Source organism: Drosophila simulans, chromosome 2R (genome assembly GCF_016746395.2).
Source record: "Drosophila simulans strain w501 chromosome 2R, Prin_Dsim_3.1, whole genome shotgun sequence".
Lineage (NCBI taxonomy): Eukaryota > Metazoa > Arthropoda > Insecta > Diptera > Drosophilidae > Drosophila > Drosophila simulans.
The window spans coordinates 14,706,314-14,725,838 of record NC_052521.2 but is presented as its reverse complement, the minus strand read 5'-3'; the positions used below and the strand labels follow the sequence as shown (position 1 = coordinate 14,725,838).

General features: G+C 41.7%; 5 protein-coding genes across 5 annotated transcripts; 2 read left to right on the top strand and 3 right to left on the bottom strand.

Annotated features, from left to right (window-relative positions):
* Positions 1–64: 64 nt before the first annotated feature.
* Positions 65–3,554, bottom strand: LOC6734917 (protein 5NUC). Its single transcript, XM_016168327.3, has 7 exons — positions 3,482–3,554; positions 2,090–2,316; positions 1,889–2,039; positions 1,574–1,830; positions 1,239–1,515; positions 865–1,165; positions 65–801 (listed from the first exon to the last, which is right to left on the bottom strand). The coding sequence occupies exons 2-7, from the start codon at positions 2,311–2,313 to the stop codon at positions 254–256; spliced, it is 1,758 nt and encodes a 585-aa protein (XP_016028188.1). The 5' UTR covers positions 2,314–2,316; positions 3,482–3,554; the 3' UTR covers positions 65–253.
* Positions 3,555–4,697: 1,143 nt separating this feature from the next.
* Positions 4,698–6,952, top strand: LOC6734916 (ovochymase-2). The gene is made up of 7 exons (XM_016181733.3): positions 4,698–4,935; positions 5,006–5,048; positions 5,162–5,307; positions 5,365–5,892; positions 5,973–6,021; positions 6,086–6,192; positions 6,246–6,952. The coding sequence occupies exons 1-7, from the start codon at positions 4,734–4,736 to the stop codon at positions 6,614–6,616; spliced, it is 1,446 nt and encodes a 481-aa protein (XP_016028187.1). The 5' UTR covers positions 4,698–4,733; the 3' UTR covers positions 6,617–6,952.
* Positions 6,726–9,757, bottom strand: LOC6734915 (protein 5NUC). Its single transcript, XM_016168326.2, has 7 exons — positions 9,656–9,757; positions 8,808–9,050; positions 8,600–8,750; positions 8,280–8,536; positions 7,923–8,217; positions 7,553–7,850; positions 6,726–7,492 (listed from the first exon to the last, which is right to left on the bottom strand). The coding sequence occupies exons 1-7, from the start codon at positions 9,691–9,693 to the stop codon at positions 6,930–6,932; spliced, it is 1,845 nt and encodes a 614-aa protein (XP_016028186.1). The 5' UTR covers positions 9,694–9,757; the 3' UTR covers positions 6,726–6,929.
* A 2,774-nt stretch (positions 9,758–12,531) lies between these two features.
* Positions 12,532–13,636, top strand: LOC6734914 (mediator of RNA polymerase II transcription subunit 15). Its single transcript, XM_002081875.3, has one exon. It carries the CDS (start codon positions 12,673–12,675, stop codon positions 13,405–13,407), a length of 735 nt encoding a protein of 244 aa, XP_002081911.2. The 5' UTR covers positions 12,532–12,672; the 3' UTR covers positions 13,408–13,636.
* A 1,850-nt stretch (positions 13,637–15,486) lies between these two features.
* LOC6734912 (uncharacterized protein DDB_G0287625) lies at positions 15,487–19,155 on the bottom strand. Its single transcript, XM_044922422.1, is given in 9 exon segments — positions 15,487–15,759; positions 16,035–16,354; positions 16,419–16,717; positions 16,777–16,997; positions 17,057–17,158; positions 17,230–17,681; positions 17,787–17,911; positions 17,972–18,273; positions 19,035–19,155. Coding segments are annotated over 8 exon segments (1,857 nt in total). The 5' UTR covers positions 18,249–18,273; positions 19,035–19,155; the 3' UTR covers positions 15,487–15,698.
* Positions 19,156–19,525: the final 370 nt, after the last annotated feature.

The following is a 19,525-nucleotide window of genomic DNA, read 5'->3' as shown; positions in this document are numbered from 1 at the left end:
AATGCTACTAACTACTACTTTTGGGCATAACAAATATGAAAACATGAAATGAAAAGCAACAACATATTTACATACGATTTTTATTAGTTTGGTGTCTATTTAAGTCTGCCTAAAACTATGCAATGGCAAACACAATTGATGAATAGTTCGAAGAAGTTCGTTTTCTGGAATCTAGAGTTTCAAAATTATCGCAATATCGACGCATAAACTTTGAAGCTCATTTTAAGCATACAACCGCGATTATTTGTTTATTTTAAGCAATAATTTTTATCAGAAGGGAAGAGATAAGAAGCAGGGCTGCCGAGCCCATAATTGCACTGGATGAATTAATGAAAATAATGCGACCCTCGATCTCGGGATAGACATAGTCCCGCTGTCTCAGATATTGGGATACCGCCTCGAGATCGTTATTTTGCAGGCGCTGTGGCTGGTGGCCTGATTCCCTTATTACATGTCCATCGCCGCCATCCAGCAGAAACTCTCCCAGGACGACATTGTAGATGGAGGTATCGTTCAGATCGCTATAGCTGGGCACTCGGCAGGCGGCGCATCGAACCTGCACGGAAACCACTCGCTGACCCTCGGGCTTGTTGGAATTGAAAACCACACGGATTCCGGACACCTGCAGGAAGCCACCGTCCGAATCCTTGCCTCTCAGGGCAGCTCCATGCTCTAAAGCTCGACGAATACTGCTACCCTTCATGGACACCATATAGAGCTTATTACTCCAGGGCAGAACGGAAAGGATATCGTTGTCAGTGATGGCGCCATCCGATCGCTTTTCAATGGAGCTACGAATGCCTGATGGACAGAAGTGTTTCTTATTTTCCACCTACAAACGGAGCATGTGCGTCCAACACTTACCTCCGCCCTGCATTATAGAAATGGCAGCATCTGTCCAGAAATCACCGCCCTGCTCCTCCATCAGGCGACTAAACACCATTGCATCGGCTATCAGATTGCCCAGGTTGCACTCCTCGGCCCGACAAACCGCCTTGTTGCCCTCCAGATGAACCTTGGTGTGCCCGACGACCGACTTCTCCAGCCTGGTGACATTCGGACGAAAGACCTCCAACAGATCGAGGAGGTCCTGCTCCTGAGCCACTGAAGCATTGAGCAGGATGGGAGATCCGTCCCACTTGATGAGGTTGCCATCGGCATCAAACTGGTGATACAAGTGACGTAGTTGATTAATGACCAGTTTATTCCTTTCATTAAGCTTGAACTTAAGTGCTTACCTGTACATGAAGTTTTCCAAGATATTTGGTATACGCATAGGCCTGCACCACGGGAACCTCCTTGCCACCGTTCTGCTTGACCATCGTTGGATAGGGTCCATCTATGTGCTCCGCATCCGGCTGGGCACCGGTGTAGAGAAAGGTGTTCGTATGGCCACCGATGACGATATCCACCTCCGGACAGTTCTTGGCTATCTCCAGATCCTTCAAATAACCCGAATGGCCAAGAGCGATAATGATTTTGATACCCTGTGCCTTCAGTTTTTTTGCCTCAACACTTTGGAATAATATTTTCGAAATTAGATACAGTGGATTTGGATGTTTCCTGCACTCACTTAATGGACTCCACCTCTTCGTTGAACTCCACATCCATGTTGAGAGTAAGTTTTTTGGTATCTGGTGTCAAATAACCTATGACACCGACCTTAGTGCCATTGGTCTCAAGGATGGCGGAGTGAGCCAAGTGCTTGGTGGCCCTCAGTTGGGGAACCTTGCTTAGATCCAGATTACAGGCCAGTACAGGAAAGGTGACCTCGTTGAGGAAGGGTATTAGACCCTCTACTCTCTCATCGAACTCATGATTGCCCAAGGACTACAAATAATGTAAGATTGAAGATATTTTGTCAGCGAAATTAAGGCAAAATACATACTATAGCATCCGGTTTTAATTTGTTGAGGAAAGCACTGGCGATTTTGTCCTTGAAAATAGTGAACCAAGAGGTTCCAGTGTAGGTATCACCAGCATTTAAGTACAATACGGAGGTACCGCCCTCCTGAGCCTCCTTCCGATACTTTCGAACTCTAAAAAAAAGTTTGTTTAAAGCATACTATACTTCGAATGGATAACTCACTCATGGGCCACCCTGGCGAATCCTCCATAGCATTTATTCGTATGTACATCCTCCGGAGGGCAGGTGCCGCTATTAACGCTCGTCTGATCGAAACGGGCATGCATATCATTATTATGGAGGATGATGAACTCGGTGGCAACTTTGGGATGGCTCAAAATAGGATTGGCCCGTGTCCAATGGGCCAGGAGGATCACGAAGATCCCAGAAAGCCAGCGTGACTGCATCTTCTGTCCAATTGGGAATGACAGTTGAGATTTTCATTATTGCCCAGCGAATAGCTTATATCAACAAAATCCAAAAGCAGTTGACAAGTGTTTTGCGACAATTTTTATGATCCCATATAACTATAATTGCTTTACAACAGAAATTATAAAGTCTTGCAGACTGCGATATCATTATACTAGGTTTAGTTGTTTCAAAATGAATTACAATTTATCCAACTGATTGAGTTCGCTTCTGCCACGAACGTGCTGTCTAAACAAAGAGCAGAAATTAATTAAGATTCTAGTTATTCGCAACAGCAGACAATTTGCAAATAAGTTTCCGTAGAAACATGCATATCTTCAACAGTCCGCAAATGATAAACATATCTTGTTTACTCAGCGCCGGTAGAGTACAAAATGATCTATTCGAAAGTGTCACAACAGAATTAAAGCAGAAGCATGTGCGAAAATAACAATACAATTTACTCATGCGGAGTGACTAATTAATTTGCTTATAAAGCACACAAAAATATCACATGGAGCATGAAAGCTGGGGTCAACCAAAAAACAGTGGGCGCCACTAAATTTCGCACAGTTTATAAATTTCGAATTCGAGTGGGAATGAAATTCGATTTCTTTAGAAAATGTGTATAAGATTTTGCAAAAATTTGAGAAAAGCCAGACGTGCAAATTGTGGAAAGAAAAACAAATAAAAATATTCGTATAATTTATGCTTCGCGTAAAAATAAATGGACTAGAAAAGGAAGCACTAGTTTTAGGGCTAATTTAGATGGATTATCCATTTATGAAACTGCAGATATGTAAATAAAGAAACACATTTAAAAATTTGACTGTACATATATCGGCACTTTAGTATTTATTTATGGATCTGGTTTTTCTTTAGTTGCATTGGAAATAATATCAAATTGCACCTTAATCCCACGCGCGTGCAATTCACTTGATATAATTTTGTTGTAGAATGCTAATATTAAATTTTCTAGCTTTTAACCCTTCAACGGTCACAATTGTAACTGAACATGGTTAGAATTCTATCAGCACTGCGACACGTTTTTACCAGCTAATGAGTTAGTTGCTGTTAGCAATATTAAAGTTAATTGTATTCTGAACTTGATAGAACTTAAATAACGATCAGTTTCGCCATAGTTTCAGCGTTCAAAATGTGCACAACCTTTGCCGCCAATGTCCACAATCGCACTGACTTCTCCCGATTTCTGCGGTCGCATTCGCGGCCGGCTGCTCTGCTGCAGCGCAGCTCTTCTTATTATTATACATTATTTTTATTTATACCGAATTTATCAGTTACCTACGTCCACGGGAGCATGTGTGTTGTTGGCAAGAGTATCGCTTTAAATTGACCGGCGAAACAGCATCAGAATCACAAGCCCAATCTCAGTTGCACTCGATTTCGCTCTCTTTCTCGCGAGAGTTACGTTCCGTTGCGTTACGTATACGCAACGTTATGCTTACGTATCGAACTCTGGAGGCATTCCGTTAATGTGTTATCAATTGGAAAAATTAGCATCAACAACGAGCACTGGGAGTTTTATTTATAAAATGCTATACTCGTATGAACGATTGATTATTTAATTAAATGAACCCGAGGGACGCAGAAACAGTTGCACTCAATAAGTAATAAAATATGTTGCTAATTTTATATATATTTTGCCATTATAAATAGTTTAAGGCAAAATGACAGCGCAGACAGCGGATGTAGGCTCGAAAGTATATAAATCATTAAATAATTATGTGTGGATGCGTACATTTTTTTTTTGTCCAAGCTGTTAGAATATATTTAAATTTCATGTTAATAGTTTTTTACACCTTTAATAATGTAATTCATATTTAATAAGAATTGGAATGTTATTAAAAACTTATAGATAACATAAGTATTATTAAAGTTGTATTGAAATTTCTTTAAATAGAATAGAATATGAAAGTTATGGTTCTGAAATATGACTTTATTAATATTAGTTTCACGTATAATAAATGATCAAAGCACATGCTTTAAATACTTACAAACCCAAATTAAGAAATGTAGTATACTTGGCAAAAACAACCTATTTATAAGAACACACTTGTGCTGGAAGGGTAAAGAGATGCAAATTCCAAATTTAGTTGCAAAATTTTCCCTTAGTACTGTCACTAGCTGAGTGCGGGGTATCTGATAGTCAATAGACTGTGACGTTCGCTCATGTTTAGTTATCACTTTGTACAATGGTATGAATGAAAAAATGAGTCATATTTTTGACAATGATTGATGTTTCAAAAAGATTACAATTGTCAATATATTAGAGATTCAATTAATATTCTATTCAATTCATCAAAAATGTTTTTGATTTTGGCTATACGTATGAGCTGAGCTTTATGAAACTGATAAGCAGTCATTTGCTCTTCATTCGTGTTCTTGATCTCTGCCAGACATGACGTACCTTATGTTCTGGCTTTTCTTGTGCTCATTGGGATGTTGCCACTTGGCACATTCCATGTTTTTGGAGCAGCCCTGTGGAAAAGCGCTAGTCCCGAAAATTTTAGGCTCCAACGCAAGTCCACTGTATGCTCAGTATATAGCAGGCATTTTTAATACAACATATTTTCTGTGCGGCGGCACGATTATTCACAAAGGTTCGTACTAAATATATACATTAAATTTGTATATAAAAAGTTCCTTGGTCCATGAGCAAATTCTTTTCAGACTTTGTTTTAACGGCTGCTCATTGCAACAATGCACAAACGCTGTGAGTATGAAACAAAAACCCTTCTTGAGGTTTTTCTGCTAAAATGTTATTATTGCCATATGGCGAGTGTATGAGTTTAAGATTTCTTAACAATACGATTTTGTCAATTAAAGATCCGTGAGACTTGGAGCGTACAACATTCAACGCCCGACCGATGAGATTCGTGTGATCGAAACTATACCCCATCCAGAATACACCAATAGCACTTATGTGAACGATATAGCCCTGCTGAAGTTGGAGAGGAGTGTAAAATTTAACAGTAAACTAGTGTCTTTTTTTGAGCGATTTTCCAAGTTTTAATTGTACTCATCCACAGTTAATATTCAACCAATATGCATTTACTTGGACGCAACATTGGGCAAACAAATACGCTATTATAATGCCTTTGGCTGGGGAAAAACAAAAAATGCCGCGCAAAGCGATATACTTCAAAGTGTTTTCCTTAATCGAACCAACCCTATGATATGCCAGAACCATTTAGGTCTGATTCCAGATGCGAAACAGATATGTGCGACTAGCGAAGAAGGAGATACATGTGCCGGCGATTCTGGCGGTCCGTTGATAGCCAAAATCAATTACCAAAGCAGGAATTTCGACACGCAGTTTGGGATTATCAGTTATGGCTCCAACGAATGCGATGGATTGGGTCTCTATATCGATGTCTTACAGTATAGCGGTTGGATTGCAAACACGGTTAGGGGCAATCGGGATCGAGATGTGGTCAGTCGCAGGGAGAACGGTAGGTTGCTGTATGCTGACTGCACTGGCGATTCCATGGGATCCATTCTAATGGCCACCATCTTTGGACTTCAATCCTACGCGAAGGGTGTGCTGATCACCGACCGTACGTATCGCCTATCAAATACCTATCAATTGAGTTTTCTTGTTTTTTTTTTTGGAAATTTATGTAATTTTGAAATTTAGGCCATGTGCTGACCACTGCGGACGTTTCTCGGGCCGATCCCTACTCCTTGTGAGTTTATTGAAAAGTTTTCACAAACAGCATGTTTCGCAATTGAGATATTGTATTTCCGCAGAGGCATTGTTGTGATGGGTATGGAATTCCAAGTTAGCGCGATTTTTAAGCCGTTTACCAACATTAACATATCACTGATTGGCCTGACGCGTCGATTGGAAAACAAAGGTAACTTTTTTGGACAACAAATTCTGAGACATTACAGTGATTTTCTGTTGCAGGAACATTGAGACCGATCTGCATTCTGAAAACTACAAACCTCGATGGTTCTTTAAGTATCACTGGCACCAATCAACATGGCTTAAGTTACGTCATAAGTGTGCAAAGCCTTAAATGGCAGTTGTGTGAACATGAGTTGGGGAAAAATATCCAACCGAATCAGTTTTGTGTGAAAAACATTTTCCAACCAAATGCACTTCAGGCATTTGGTACAGCTGGCGATATATTGGTTAAAAAAATATTACATGCTTGGGGCATGCCACATATCGTTCTATTGGGATTGGTGGAAGTCTCGTACAATGACGTATACGTAATAACCAGTACTGTAGCAAATACAGAGTGGATCTCGGAAATAGTAGGCCAGAATGGATAGGCTATCTGGATTATAAGCGATTGAATCGAAAACTAACCATCAACTAAGCCAACTAACTAAGCCATCATTTTCATTTTGAGTAAATGTTAAATATAAGAACACAAGGTCATTTCAGTTCTCACAACATTTATTAGCTATTTAGTTTAAGTTTGTGTGTGTGAAACAAGTATATATTATATTAATTAAGGGCAAACTTATCACCAATCACACTTGACTATTTAAGTCGAAAAAATGCAATCGCATATGCGAACGACCAAATGTGGCTAAGTTTATTAATGGATTTGGGTTCCGAAATGAGAAGCTGAAAGTTCCACTAGATGAATCTAGTGAGCAGGGAAGAGAGCAGGAGCAAGGAGATGGAGGCCACAATACCAGACGCCGATCCGGTGTCAGCCTTCTCGTGGATCACAATTCGCTCCTCGATCTCGGGATACACGAAATGGCGCTGCTTCAGGTACTCCATGGTGGCGTTCAGATCGTTTCGCTGCATGCTCTCGGTGAAGGGATTAGTCTCCTCGGTCAGAGTGTAGCCATCGCCGCCTTCGAGCAGGAACTGGGGCACGATCACCTGGTAGAGGGCCGTCTCATTGATGCTCTTGTACGTGGGCACGGAGCAGCTGGCGCATAGGGCCTGGGCGGAAACCACTCGCTTGCCCTGCTCATTGTTGTAGTTGTACACCACACGCAGTCCGGACATCTGCAGGAATCCACCATTGGAGTCCTGCAACCTCACAGCCGCGGAGTGTTCCAGGGCAGCCAGAAGGGTGCTTCCGAGAATCCTCGTTACGTACAGATTATTCTCGAACGGAAGAACGGCCAGGAGGGTGGCGCCATTGATGACTCCATCAGCCTTCTTATCGACGGAGCCACGGATTCCTATAAAATATATAGATCCAGGTAATTTCGAATTTCTCTAATGACACCAAGCAAACGCACCTCCTCCCTGCATAAAAGCAATCGCAGTATCCGTCCAGAATTCGCCGCCCTTGTTCTCCACCACGCGACTATAGATCATGGCATCTGTCACCAAGTTGCCAAGGTTGCACTCCCTCATGCGGCAGATGTTGCCGCCCTCGAGAAACACCTTAGTGTAACCCAGAACCATGTTCTCCAGCTCGTCAAGCTTGGGCCGGTATACGTCCAGCAAATCCAGGAGATCCTGCTCCTGAGCTACGGAGGCATTCAGCAAAATGGGAGCTCCATCAAACTCGATCAGATTGCCCTCGGCATCAAACTGGAAATTTGGTTATTACAATTAAATTAATATTTCTTTAATAAAAATCAAATAATATATAGTGCTGCTTACCTGAACATGAATCTTTCCGAGGTACTTGGTATACGCGTATGCCTCCACCACCGGTACCTTCTTGCCGCTCGCCTGCACCACTGTGGTGGGATAGGGACCTCGAACCGCCTCCGGATCGGAGTCCGTGGGATCGGCCACCGGCTGATTGGCATCCAAGAATGTGTGCGAGTGACCACCAATGACTATGTCCACCTCCGGACAGTTCTTGGCTATCTCCTGATCCTTTTGGTATCCAGAGTGACCCAAAGCGATGATGATATTGATGCCTTGAGCCTTCAGCTTTTCGGCCTCCGCACTGGTGAATAAATGAACTTACATGAACATCCCTGATTTTCAGCTGGCTTGAGCTATACCCACTTGATGGACACGATTTCCTCCTCGTACTCCACTTTGTTCCGGAAGGCAAGCACCTTGGTATCGGGCGTAAGGTAACCAATAACGCCAACCTTCACCCCATTTCGCTCGAGAATCGTCGAGTTGGCCAGCTGCTTGGCAGCCGCCATTTCGGGCACATCGGTGAGGTTCAGATTACAGGCCAGAACGGGGAATTCCACGGCATTGAGGAAGGGCACCAAACCCTCAACATTCTGGTCAAACTCATGGTTGCCCAGAGACTATTGAAGTGTATGTTGATTAAATATAATAAAAGGATGCGGATAACAACAATTGATAGTTACAATAGCATCTGGTGATAGCTTGTTGAGGAAAGCACTGGCGATCTTGTCCTTGAAGACGGTGAACCAAGCCGTTCCGGTATAGGTGTCACCTGCATTGAGATAGAACACTGGAGTTCCACCCTCCTCCGCCTCCTTGCGATACTTTCGCACCCTAGTTTAAGTTCATCAGCATGAATAGTTGAACTCTAGGCAACCTGACCGCACTTACTCGTAGGCCACCCGGGCGAATCCTCCGTAGCACTGATCCGTATTGGCCTCCTCCTTGGAGCAGGTGCCACTGGTCACACTCGTCTGCTCGAATCGGGCGTGCATGTCATTGTTGTGCAGAATGATGAACTCGGCGGCCACTTCCGCACGGGGAGCGATGGGATTCGGCTGCACCGGATGAATCAGTAGGGCCAGTAGGCAGCATGATCCGATAAGGAGACTACGGACAGGTAACATTTTGGTGCTGGAACAATAAACGCTATCGCTGATAAGTTATCACACGCGAAGGGATGAAATGTGGGTGGAAAATCTTTGGTGAAATCGTAATAAGCACTGATTCGTGCACGGAAACTGGTTTGTCATAATCCAAAAATTTTAATAAAAAATTAATGCACTGCCACTTATTAGTTCATTTCCTTATCTGATGGGTTTTTACACAAGTAATGGAAACACTTCAAACGTTGTAAACCAGATTTTCTACTTTGGCTCAAGGTCCTTTTCGACCTTATCATCCATCCACTGCTGCTGAGAGGCAAATATTTATCAATCACGAGCGCGTAGAAATCGCAATTTATTGTTTATTGGGTGCTTTAAATCTAATCGCCGCTTATCACTTTGCGTGTGCAAAAACACACAAATCCCCAGCCCATTCAGCTCGACTAATTTCTGCCATCGCGGTCCACTTCACTCGGCCAACTGGTTTTCGATTGAACTCGGAAACGAGCTCGAACTTCAGCTTGCTCATGGCATTGGCCTAAAAGCTAACTCGGCTCAAAAGGCACGATCGCCAAAAAAACTCTGCTACTTCAGAAACAACGAATTTACGAAATACCATCGATCGCTACTCACATGCACTCGTCGCACGGTCCGCGGGCTAACTGACCCATCAACTTGGCTGAGAGTGCGAGAACCGTTATTAGCCGAAAACATAAAGCCGAGTGAGTACCTTAAACAGCAAACCGAAATTTACTGCCTCGCGAAGCGGCCTGTTGATTACGATAAGGCCTCGTATTGCGATTGCGGCTCAGAGCGGGTTAAATTGGCTGAGAACGCCAATGCGATGCTCTTTCTGCATTGCCCCATTGTATTTCGATGTTTTGGGAGCCATCGGAAGCAGACTTATCGCGCGATAATCGACGTTTATAGATCAGATAATGGTGAATTGGCTATATATCTATCTATATCTGACTCATAGCCACTCAGACAGAGGCAGGTAGTTAGCCCAACAGTTGTCCAAACACAACGTGACATTCCCACGCCGAAATATGGAGTGTACTAAAAAATATATATGTACGGTGCACGCTCGCTAAGGAGAATTTACATTCACATTGCAAGTGATCTAAACACATGAAAGACAAAGATCACACATTCGAAAGCATATTTTGTAAAAAGAGAAGCATACTTTCAAGCACTTGGTATTATTAACCAAATGTATCTATACAATAACTAAATACATATGTGTAATTATTTCAAATTCGTTAGCTAGTAAAACATTTTCACTGTCACGAGGTGATTCCCACTTCTAGAGTATTTACTGTACATGTTTTTTTGCCGAGTAAGCCGATCTTTGTTATTAGTTTCCCGAAAATTCCAAGCAAGTGTCTTCTGCGAACTTGAGGCACATTCCATTGATGAACAATGAGGCCTGCTTGTTCCAAAAAGATTTATGGCCGCCGAAATGGAAGGATGATAATATTGGAAAGATGAACTCGACTCAACAGCAGCGTTTCGATTCGCGTTAATTACTTTATGAGTTTACTGCGAAGTTCGACACACACGAACTGATCACAATTGCCGGAATTGGGCACAGTACACCCCCAAATTATCCGCTGCCACTTGTCGCGTGCTTCTCAAACTGTTCAATCATATACGTATAATGGCACTATAGACACACGACAGCTGCGTCTGTGGATAATGTATTTGCTATTTGCTATTTGCTGCCTGTGCCGCTCGGGCAAATACTTCAAACGAAAGGGAAAGGTACAACTTTACTGCTCGCGTTGTCGCCTAAATATATCCGAAAGATACAAGATACAACAGCAATTGAGTTGGGTCGAAAATAAATGAAAGATGCTTCGGCCAAGTTGAGCTGAAATGTGGAAAGGGAGGAGACCAGCACGCAATATTACACAATGTCAAGTGTGCGATAATGATGAGATAAAAATAATATACGATTAAATTATGATACGCCCTTAACAACATCAATTGCTTATCAAGTAAATAATGTACACACCACCATTGCCGACAGACTGATCATCGATATCCAACTGATATCCAATCATCGGACATATCATAAGTTCACAGACGTCGAAATTCCGTTAACAACAATTCGCTGAGATTGTGTCAAATTCGCAGCAACAAATAAATCAAATAATGCCCAATTTCCTTGACCATAAATAAACATTTATTGCTATCAATGAGATTGTTTCAATATTTTTTTCTTGGGACTGGGGATTCTTCATTTATGGTGTCATCTTATATTTGGGCAGGCCAAAAAAAATAAATACCTTTTTTTTTAATTATGGTCATGATTACACAATGCGCAGACATAAACCATAAAGCGAATTATGTTCATTCCAAATTTTGACAGCATTATCGATTAGCATTTGAGACCACTCACCTTTACTCAGTTAACAATCGGCAATAAAGCCGATAAGAATTGGTTCTCCATGCCAACGGGGAGGTAAACTTGATTTCATTCACAACTAACTCATACCGCGTACCAAATTTCCATTCCCATGACAACGAAATTCGGAAATTTCTCGCAGTGCTTTTAGGTGTGCACTTATCATTGCAGTGGCAGGTCAAACTAACTCGCAGGGGAAGTGCCGATCGAAGAGATGAATGTGAAGCGTGCCAGCTGCAAATGCTTATCATGGTCGGGCATAACGCACTGGGGAATCCCCTGCAAACACACACATTGAACAATATGTGCATGTACTAATATTCCTGATAATCGTATGCAAATACTAAAATATTTATTCATGATAAATACAGTATTTAAGAAGCATCGTCTCAGCAGTAAGTGATTAAAGTTTACAAACAAAATTTTAGGTAGCTAATTGATTGAATAAAATGCTTAACGGATACGTGGAAAAAATAGCTTAGCTGTCTAACCTGAATAACTTATTCTTTAAATGCGTCAGCAGTGCACGTTTTGCCAAGAAAAGCAATTTAAGCAATTACATATATCGGTCGTTGTTCGCTAAAACCAGATCGAAACTCATTGCAAATCAACTGAATTTAAATCCAGCAATTAAGAAGCAATTAAGCTTGAGAACTTTTATACATTTATACATATTTTTGAAAATATATACGCTCAGAACTTTATTACCAAAGCTTGTGAGGTATTAATAATTCATTAATTTATTCTATAAAATGTATAAATGTAATGTATAAAAAAGACAAAACCTGTGAAAGGTTAGTTAGATTTAAATGCTTTCATTTTGCACACAAATGCCTCCAATGCCACCCTATAAAAAAAAGGACATAGGAAGGTAACTTGCGAATCGGCTATGCCGCACCGAAGGGAAACGGACACGGGACAACAACAACTGGCAGGGCGGAAAGGACGAGCAGGGCGCGGCTGCGATCCCGGGGGGATGGGGTGCAGGACGGATGCACGGAGGAAGGGAGGATATTCGGAGCGCGGCTGCTGCAGGGAAAGAGAGAGAGATAGAAAGAGAGGCAGCGCCAGCTGAGGGTTGCAATATCCTGCTGCTGCCGTTCAGCCTGTGGCCTGTAGCCAGTATCCTGTTGCCCTCCCGCTTCAGCTGCCGCAACTCAAACAGCTGCAACAATTTTTTTTTTTTTTTGGTTGCCGATGGATTGTTGTTTTTAATTTCCTTGGCGCGGCACATCCCCTAATGCCACTATCTCTGGTCCCTGCCGCATTTTGGGGTTGGAGTTGCCAGTTGCCAGTTGCCAGTTGGTCGCCGGGGTGCAGTTGGTCGCAGCTCAGTCGTGGCGATCGCCAGGTGAACGAAGGTTGTGTCGCGCAGGAGCGAGTTGGAAAACCAAGCGATTGCAACATAAGTCTATTAGATCATCCTCTAACCATGTCGGGCAAATTGATAATGAAGCGCAAGCGAGCCAGCCAGGAGGAGCAGCAGCAAAATCAGCAGCAGGCGCAGGAGCAACGTGTCCAGCCGCAGGAACAGCAACAGGAGCAGCAACCAACTGAAGCGGTTCCGGAGAAACGTCATCGTCCTCTAACTCCGCCAGCAGAGGAGCCAGGACAGGATTGCCCCACCCCGCCAGATGCCACCAATCGAATCCTCCTCGAAGCGCTGCAAAAGATAATGGAGCTGCAGGCGGAACTGGATGCCTTTGAGCAGGATCTAGACGATCGAGATGGCTATGCGGCTGGAGGAGCTGAAGCGGAGGATGCCGAGGAAAGTGAAGAGGATGCCGAGGTGGCGGCCCAGTTTGCGCCACCGACGCCAGCCCAAAGGAGTCAGGCGGAGGCACTGGGTTTCGCTATGTGCGCCAGGGAAACACTGCTGTTCCTGCAGAGCGAGGGTATACCCACGGAGTCGCCACTTTACCAGACGCTACTCGGGAAATTGGTTGGGCAAAGCGATGGACTGCTGCACGCCTGAGAGCAAACCGGAGGGCAGGAACTCCTCCTCATTCTAGTCACTTTGCTGCGATCTCATTGCAAGTAAAACGAGAGAGAGAAACCAAGGGTTGCGAACTTTCCGGGGGTGGAAATTATGCAACACAGGGATCTGGGTATTCCTAAGCTATTTACTCTAGTCAATTATTGTAAAGCAATATAAAACACATAAGCAACAACGAAATAAATTATATTTGAAACTAAAACATAAAGGAAGAAGTTTTCATTAAGGTTGGGGGATTCCATTCGAGCTGGGAATAAAAACACTCTACTACATTCGATTTTCGATACATTTTAAATATATTTATTTATTCATTTAGTTATTACTTGTGTTATTTAATTTTACATATAATAATTAATGAGAATAACTCAATCGCCATATATTATTTCTTTGAATTCATTTTGTAGGTATGTATATCATATAAGTGTATATATTCTTATTGTTGTTAGGGCGGGGTGTTTTTGTTGTTCGGTTATTTCATTAACTTGGTATCATAAATTATCTGGGGCTTGGGGAATCGCCCTAAAGTAGCATTTGTTATAATTTCATATTAGTTATCTGTATAATTTGTAACAACGATAATTATTTGTAATAAATGGTTGTAATTCCTTTGTATTATCTGTATTACTGATATTTCATTAAAACTAGATTTTAATTGTTTTCAACAATTTAACGTTTCACATGGTTGTATGTAAGTAAATGTTTCTTAAGGTTTTTGGACAAGATATCGTTTTATTCATCTTCCTATTCGAATTTTCGAGTTTATGTTTATTTCATTGCGTTAGCAACGTCAACTTTATTCGCTCGATACTCAAATTAGGTTACATACATATTAAAAATGATAATATCTATAAATTGGCATTTCAATTGGTAATTTCAGACCTGGAAGGGATCCGTCCACTGCCCTCCACTCCCTCCGAACCCCTTCCTACAAACATTTGGCACACTCTCTTGGTTCTACTTAAGCTGTACAGAGAATTCTCATTAATCTAAAAACTAACTAAAAGTGAGAAAACAGGAAACGAAATTTTGAGCTTGGCAACGGATCAAATTGTCGATTACAAGTTATGTTTAGTTTTGTTACTTTTGTTTAGTTCAGTGTATAATTAATGGAGACAACTGGACAAAGCAGACGACTCATTGTTGAACAATTGTGGAAACGAAAAGTTGGGTAAACTACTTTGCTTCGTCCAGCGTCATGGGTTAAATGGGTTAAGTACATTGAATTACATTGTTATTACGTTAATTTTGTATTGAGTTACATTGTTGGTTTAGTTAGAACTTTATATTCGTGTATAAGTAAATGGAGTATTTGTTATTCTTACGCTTACGCTCGCGTTTAAGTATTCTTTTTTACTCTTTTATTGTTTTCGTATCTGGTGTTTTAATAAAGTAATCATTTGCAGCACTATCCACTTATGGACATTGATTCACAATAAACTTGTATATATTTTGTAATTTGTTAGTTATTTGTAGATCTTTAGTATTCGATATATTAATTCTGAATGCTCGAGTATTAGATAATTTTTGTTAGGGTTAATCTGTTACCTTTCGTGTCAACATGGGGTTAGTCGATCTCTGTTAATTATGTAAATATTAGAATTTGTAAGTGTATATATATATATATATTCTTTATCTGTATCGTTAGTTTTGTTAAATATATGCATATATAAATAAAATTATGGTTTAAGTGTGCCCTCTGTATTTATTATTATATTCTATTAAGTTAATTAATCTCATAGATTCTGTCTCTACCGACGGTCAGTCGGGTCCTTCATTCCCTATACATAGCTTTGTCTTGCTGCATCAACTGGATTCGCTCTGTATCATCTGTACGCCAGACTATCCCAGCTCAACTTTGAGCTGAGCCGTGTGCTTAACTACTGATCACTCCCGACCGAATACAGCTCCCACTAATCATTCAGGCTCTTTAGTATCTTTAAGATGTTTTGTAAATAGAGATAAAAAACTGGACACAGTTTCGTCTGTGTTTTATAGCCAACGCGAAAGTAAGGTTTTCGTTTTGTTTGTTCCAGCCTCATCATCATTAAACGTTAATCCTTGCACGCAAAAATATATGTATAAATATATTTGTTATGTATATGTTTTGTATGTGGTATATATCGTAAAGTTCATTTTGTCCATTTTGTAAATACTCCTCCTACGCCTTCCTCTAATCTTATGAACTCAAGTGTACAAAGTTTCTGTGATGTTCATGTTGATGTGATTTTTCGATTTGCTTGTTCTGCTTGTAGTTCTTGTATCTGTTGGGTTCAGAAAAACTGCACGGGCAAGAACGGAAATGTGCCAATATGTAGCGAAGGATTAGCAGGTCTGTAAGAGAATGTTAATTTGGATTTAGAGAGATGTTCTTGTCTTTGGTTTGCGGTGTATAATCGAATGAGTTTTATGCGTTTCCGGATCAATGCAAATCAATACGGGAACTTTGACGGATAAGCGGAGAGGTATATGTATGTAAGAAGCAAGCAAGCGGATACACATAAAGCCCGTGTATTCATTTGCATTGTCCAAAGACATCGATTTAGTGTGGGTTGTGTGCAAGGACGAAGGAGTTCTCTTCTGCGTTCGTTAATATCGCATTTCAATACCTTACTAAGAGCATATTGGGCACTGAAGCGGTTGTGGTGGTGGTGTTGTTGCTGTGGTTTTTACTGCCTAATGTGTGATTGTTGATATTGTTGCTGTTGGCACTCTTTTGGCCATCCATTGGACCAAGTCGATAGGAGGATATAAATGAAACGTCGTTGGAGTTTTTCTCACCGACTGGGTGAAAGTTGCTATTGCAATTATTGTGGCTACTGGTGTTATTCATATTGCTGGCCCGGCTGCTATTGCTGCTGTTGTTGTTGTGGCCTGATAGCTGCGGTGGGAGATTTGGTTGCGACTGTTGAATTTGTTGCTGATTTACCTGACAGATAGTTGGGATTATTTTTATGGATCAGCATGTTTATCAGTTGGGTGGGTACACTCACCTTGGAACTGCCGTTGGAATTGTAGTAGTAGTTGGGATTTATGTTCTTGCCGTTTTGGCACTCACTTGCTCCGTGATTTGGCAAAAAGTTGTTGCTGCTATTGGGTTGGGATTTCATGGTCAAATTTTGGGTGGTTGCCGCCGGGTTTGTACCTCGACCTCCGCTGGCACTACTAGGGTCCAGCAAATTTCACCTGTTAACATGGCTGCGATTGTGATTGGAACTGAGACCAGAGCCGCCGATGGCATTTGATTGAGAAGCGCCGCCAGTGCCCAGACCTACACCTCCGCCGCCGCCAGCTGGAAAGATGACTCGAAATGTAACATACTGTCTGTAGAGGTAACCCACTCCCACTCACCAGAATAGCCGGGCGAATGCTGATAGTATTCTCGTCTTCCATAATCCGGCTCGTAGTCGGAGCTTTCGTAGTGTCCACCCCGACCACCGCCACCGCTGATGCCGCCCACTCCGCTCAGAATGTTAGCTGGCGGTCCGTGGGGTCCATGGCCATGAGTGCCATAGGAGTAGCTATCGTACGACTGGTGGGGATCATAACCAAGGCCGTCATCATAGCCACGACTGTAAAATATAGTTATTAAGTGAGATTCCTTGAATAAATCTATATTTAAGAATCATACCCATAGGTTTCGTCCATGGCCGTCCTGGCTTTTTCCAATATGGACATCACTTTCTGCTTCGGAGCCAGCACATTTTTACTAAAAGATGACGGCTGTGAGCTCCTAAAAAGGGTTAACAAAAGATACAAGTTAGGTACGTTTTTTGACGCTATCTGTAGAAAAATATAATTCACCTATAGCTGTGATGCGGCGTGTTCTTGACCCCTCCAATCGGATTAATTGAGCCGCCACCCATGACATTGTTTCCTCCCTGCATGTGAGACGACTTCTTATAGCCACTCTTGGCATTGTCGTTGTCATTGAGGCTAGTGCTGTCCATCAGCTCGCGCAGCTGCTCCTGCCGGATAATGTCGTTACTGTCTGGGATCAAATACTTTCTCAGCTCGGCCATGGCGTAGGCGATTCGGGCGTAGGCTTCTGCGGGCGGCGCTATTGTCGATATCTCCACATGCAGATCGCTGTTGAGGTGAGCGTACTTGGGATCCTTGGAGCTGCGCAGTTCCTCTTCTTTGACTCGATCGCGCATAGAGTTGCGACCCAGGACGGTCATCTTGCAAAGGGTCTCCTCCTGAAGGCGGCGAAGGGAGTTGCCCTTGGGCCCTAGCAGTTTGCCAACGAAGTTGAACTGAATAATAAAAGTTTAGCGGTCATGAAATGCGCCAGTCATAAAACTCATACTCAATTTGAATTGGTTACAATCACTAGACAAGCTAATCAGTGTGAAATTTACCTTGGGATGTTCTCTAATGGGAACTAAAACACGTTGCGAGATCCGCAGCGGCTTCTCCCTGTAGATATCGGCATATTTTTGCTCTCTGGAAGGGATCCTTCCTGTGGTCTGGACCTTTTCAATCTCTAAAACAAGACAAGAGTAATTATATGCTGCTGAGCAATGATTAGAATGACTTTGCTTACCGCCTTCCAGCAGTTTCTCGGCAATGGGAAACTTCCTGTCCATGCGATTTCGTTCCGCCATACAATCGCGTATGTACTCATTGGCCTTCTCGTTTATCTGGACATTGCCGCCTGGATCTACACCATGATGACCGTGATCGTGGGCGGATGCGTCGCCATTGTGGGCGCCACCTGGTGCTCCAATAGATCCACCAGGTTTGCGAGGCTTGCCGCCAAAATCGTTGTCATCGTCGTTAAAAGCGGAAAAGTCACCGTTGCCGTCGTACTTCTCGGTCATGATTGTTTCGCCCGTTTACCCGGAGCTGCGGGATATATGAAACTAATGATATAATGTATGATTTCTAAACACATATAAAATTATCAATTTGTAATAAGATTATTCCTTGAGGACATAAAGCTTTTTAGGATACTGTAACAAAAAGGATTTGAAAGGATCTTAAAGAAGGAACTCTTCTTCTATACCTAAATATCAATAATTTTTTTAAACTATTCGAGTTTCACTGGATGAGTTTTCAAGGATGTTCAATATGCAATTTTATTATTATTGGCGAAAATGTAATTATTTATCGTAATCAATTAGGCGGCTAACCACTAACAACGCTTTTACCAACACACTCTCGCGCCACACACACACGTACAGTCCCACGCACACACACACACACACATACACACAGGGCAAAAACAACCACCGTGCAAAATTGAGCGAATGGGAAAATCAAATTGTTGCCGTAGTTTCGCACACAAAAGCTTTGGCTAAGCAGAACCGGTAAAAAGGATATTATCCTTTCAGATTCAGGATTAACAAAAATAGCGTCTGATTTTGGGCAGTTTTCCACTGCAACTGCTGGGTGTCCAACTGGTGCCCTCCCCACACGCCCCGCTGCCCATGCTGCACTTTCACTTTTCAGTGGGACGCAGTTTTTCACCTATTTTTTTTCTGTATTTGCAAATTGCATCGAGCGCTTTCTGTTGCTTCCGATGCTTTTCTGCAACTGGATTTTCCAGAGCTTGCTCAACACACAAACAATTTTAAAATTTGCCGTTAGTTTAAAAAGTTAATTACCACTGTTAAATGGCCCTTTCGATTATTGCTCTTAATTTAAAAGGTTGCGAAAAAACTGCAATTGAATTCGCGAAAAAAACAATTGTGCAAGTGTGACCGCGGATCGAAAGCTCGAAAAAGCGCAGTTCGCAGAAATGCCATTGTCTTCGGCGGTTAGTACAGTAGGCACTGGATAATCAGAAATTATTTAGGCTATGAGAGGGTAGTTGTTTTAAATGATGTTCATTTTGTTTATAGCTTACATTATATTAAATATTAAAGTCTTTTTTATTTACTGTAAAAAAAAAAAAATTACAAAAATTTAACATCTTGATTGCAATAAAATTAAAACTAACGAATGGAAAAATAACATTTTTATTTTTCTTTCTTAGCATTCCGTAATATACATCACTAAATATAACAAAATGATTTTCTTTATTAACTAAAAATGCATTTGAAATCAAAAACCTAATAAGAACAAATCCAATAAGAATATACCTGATAAGAGACCA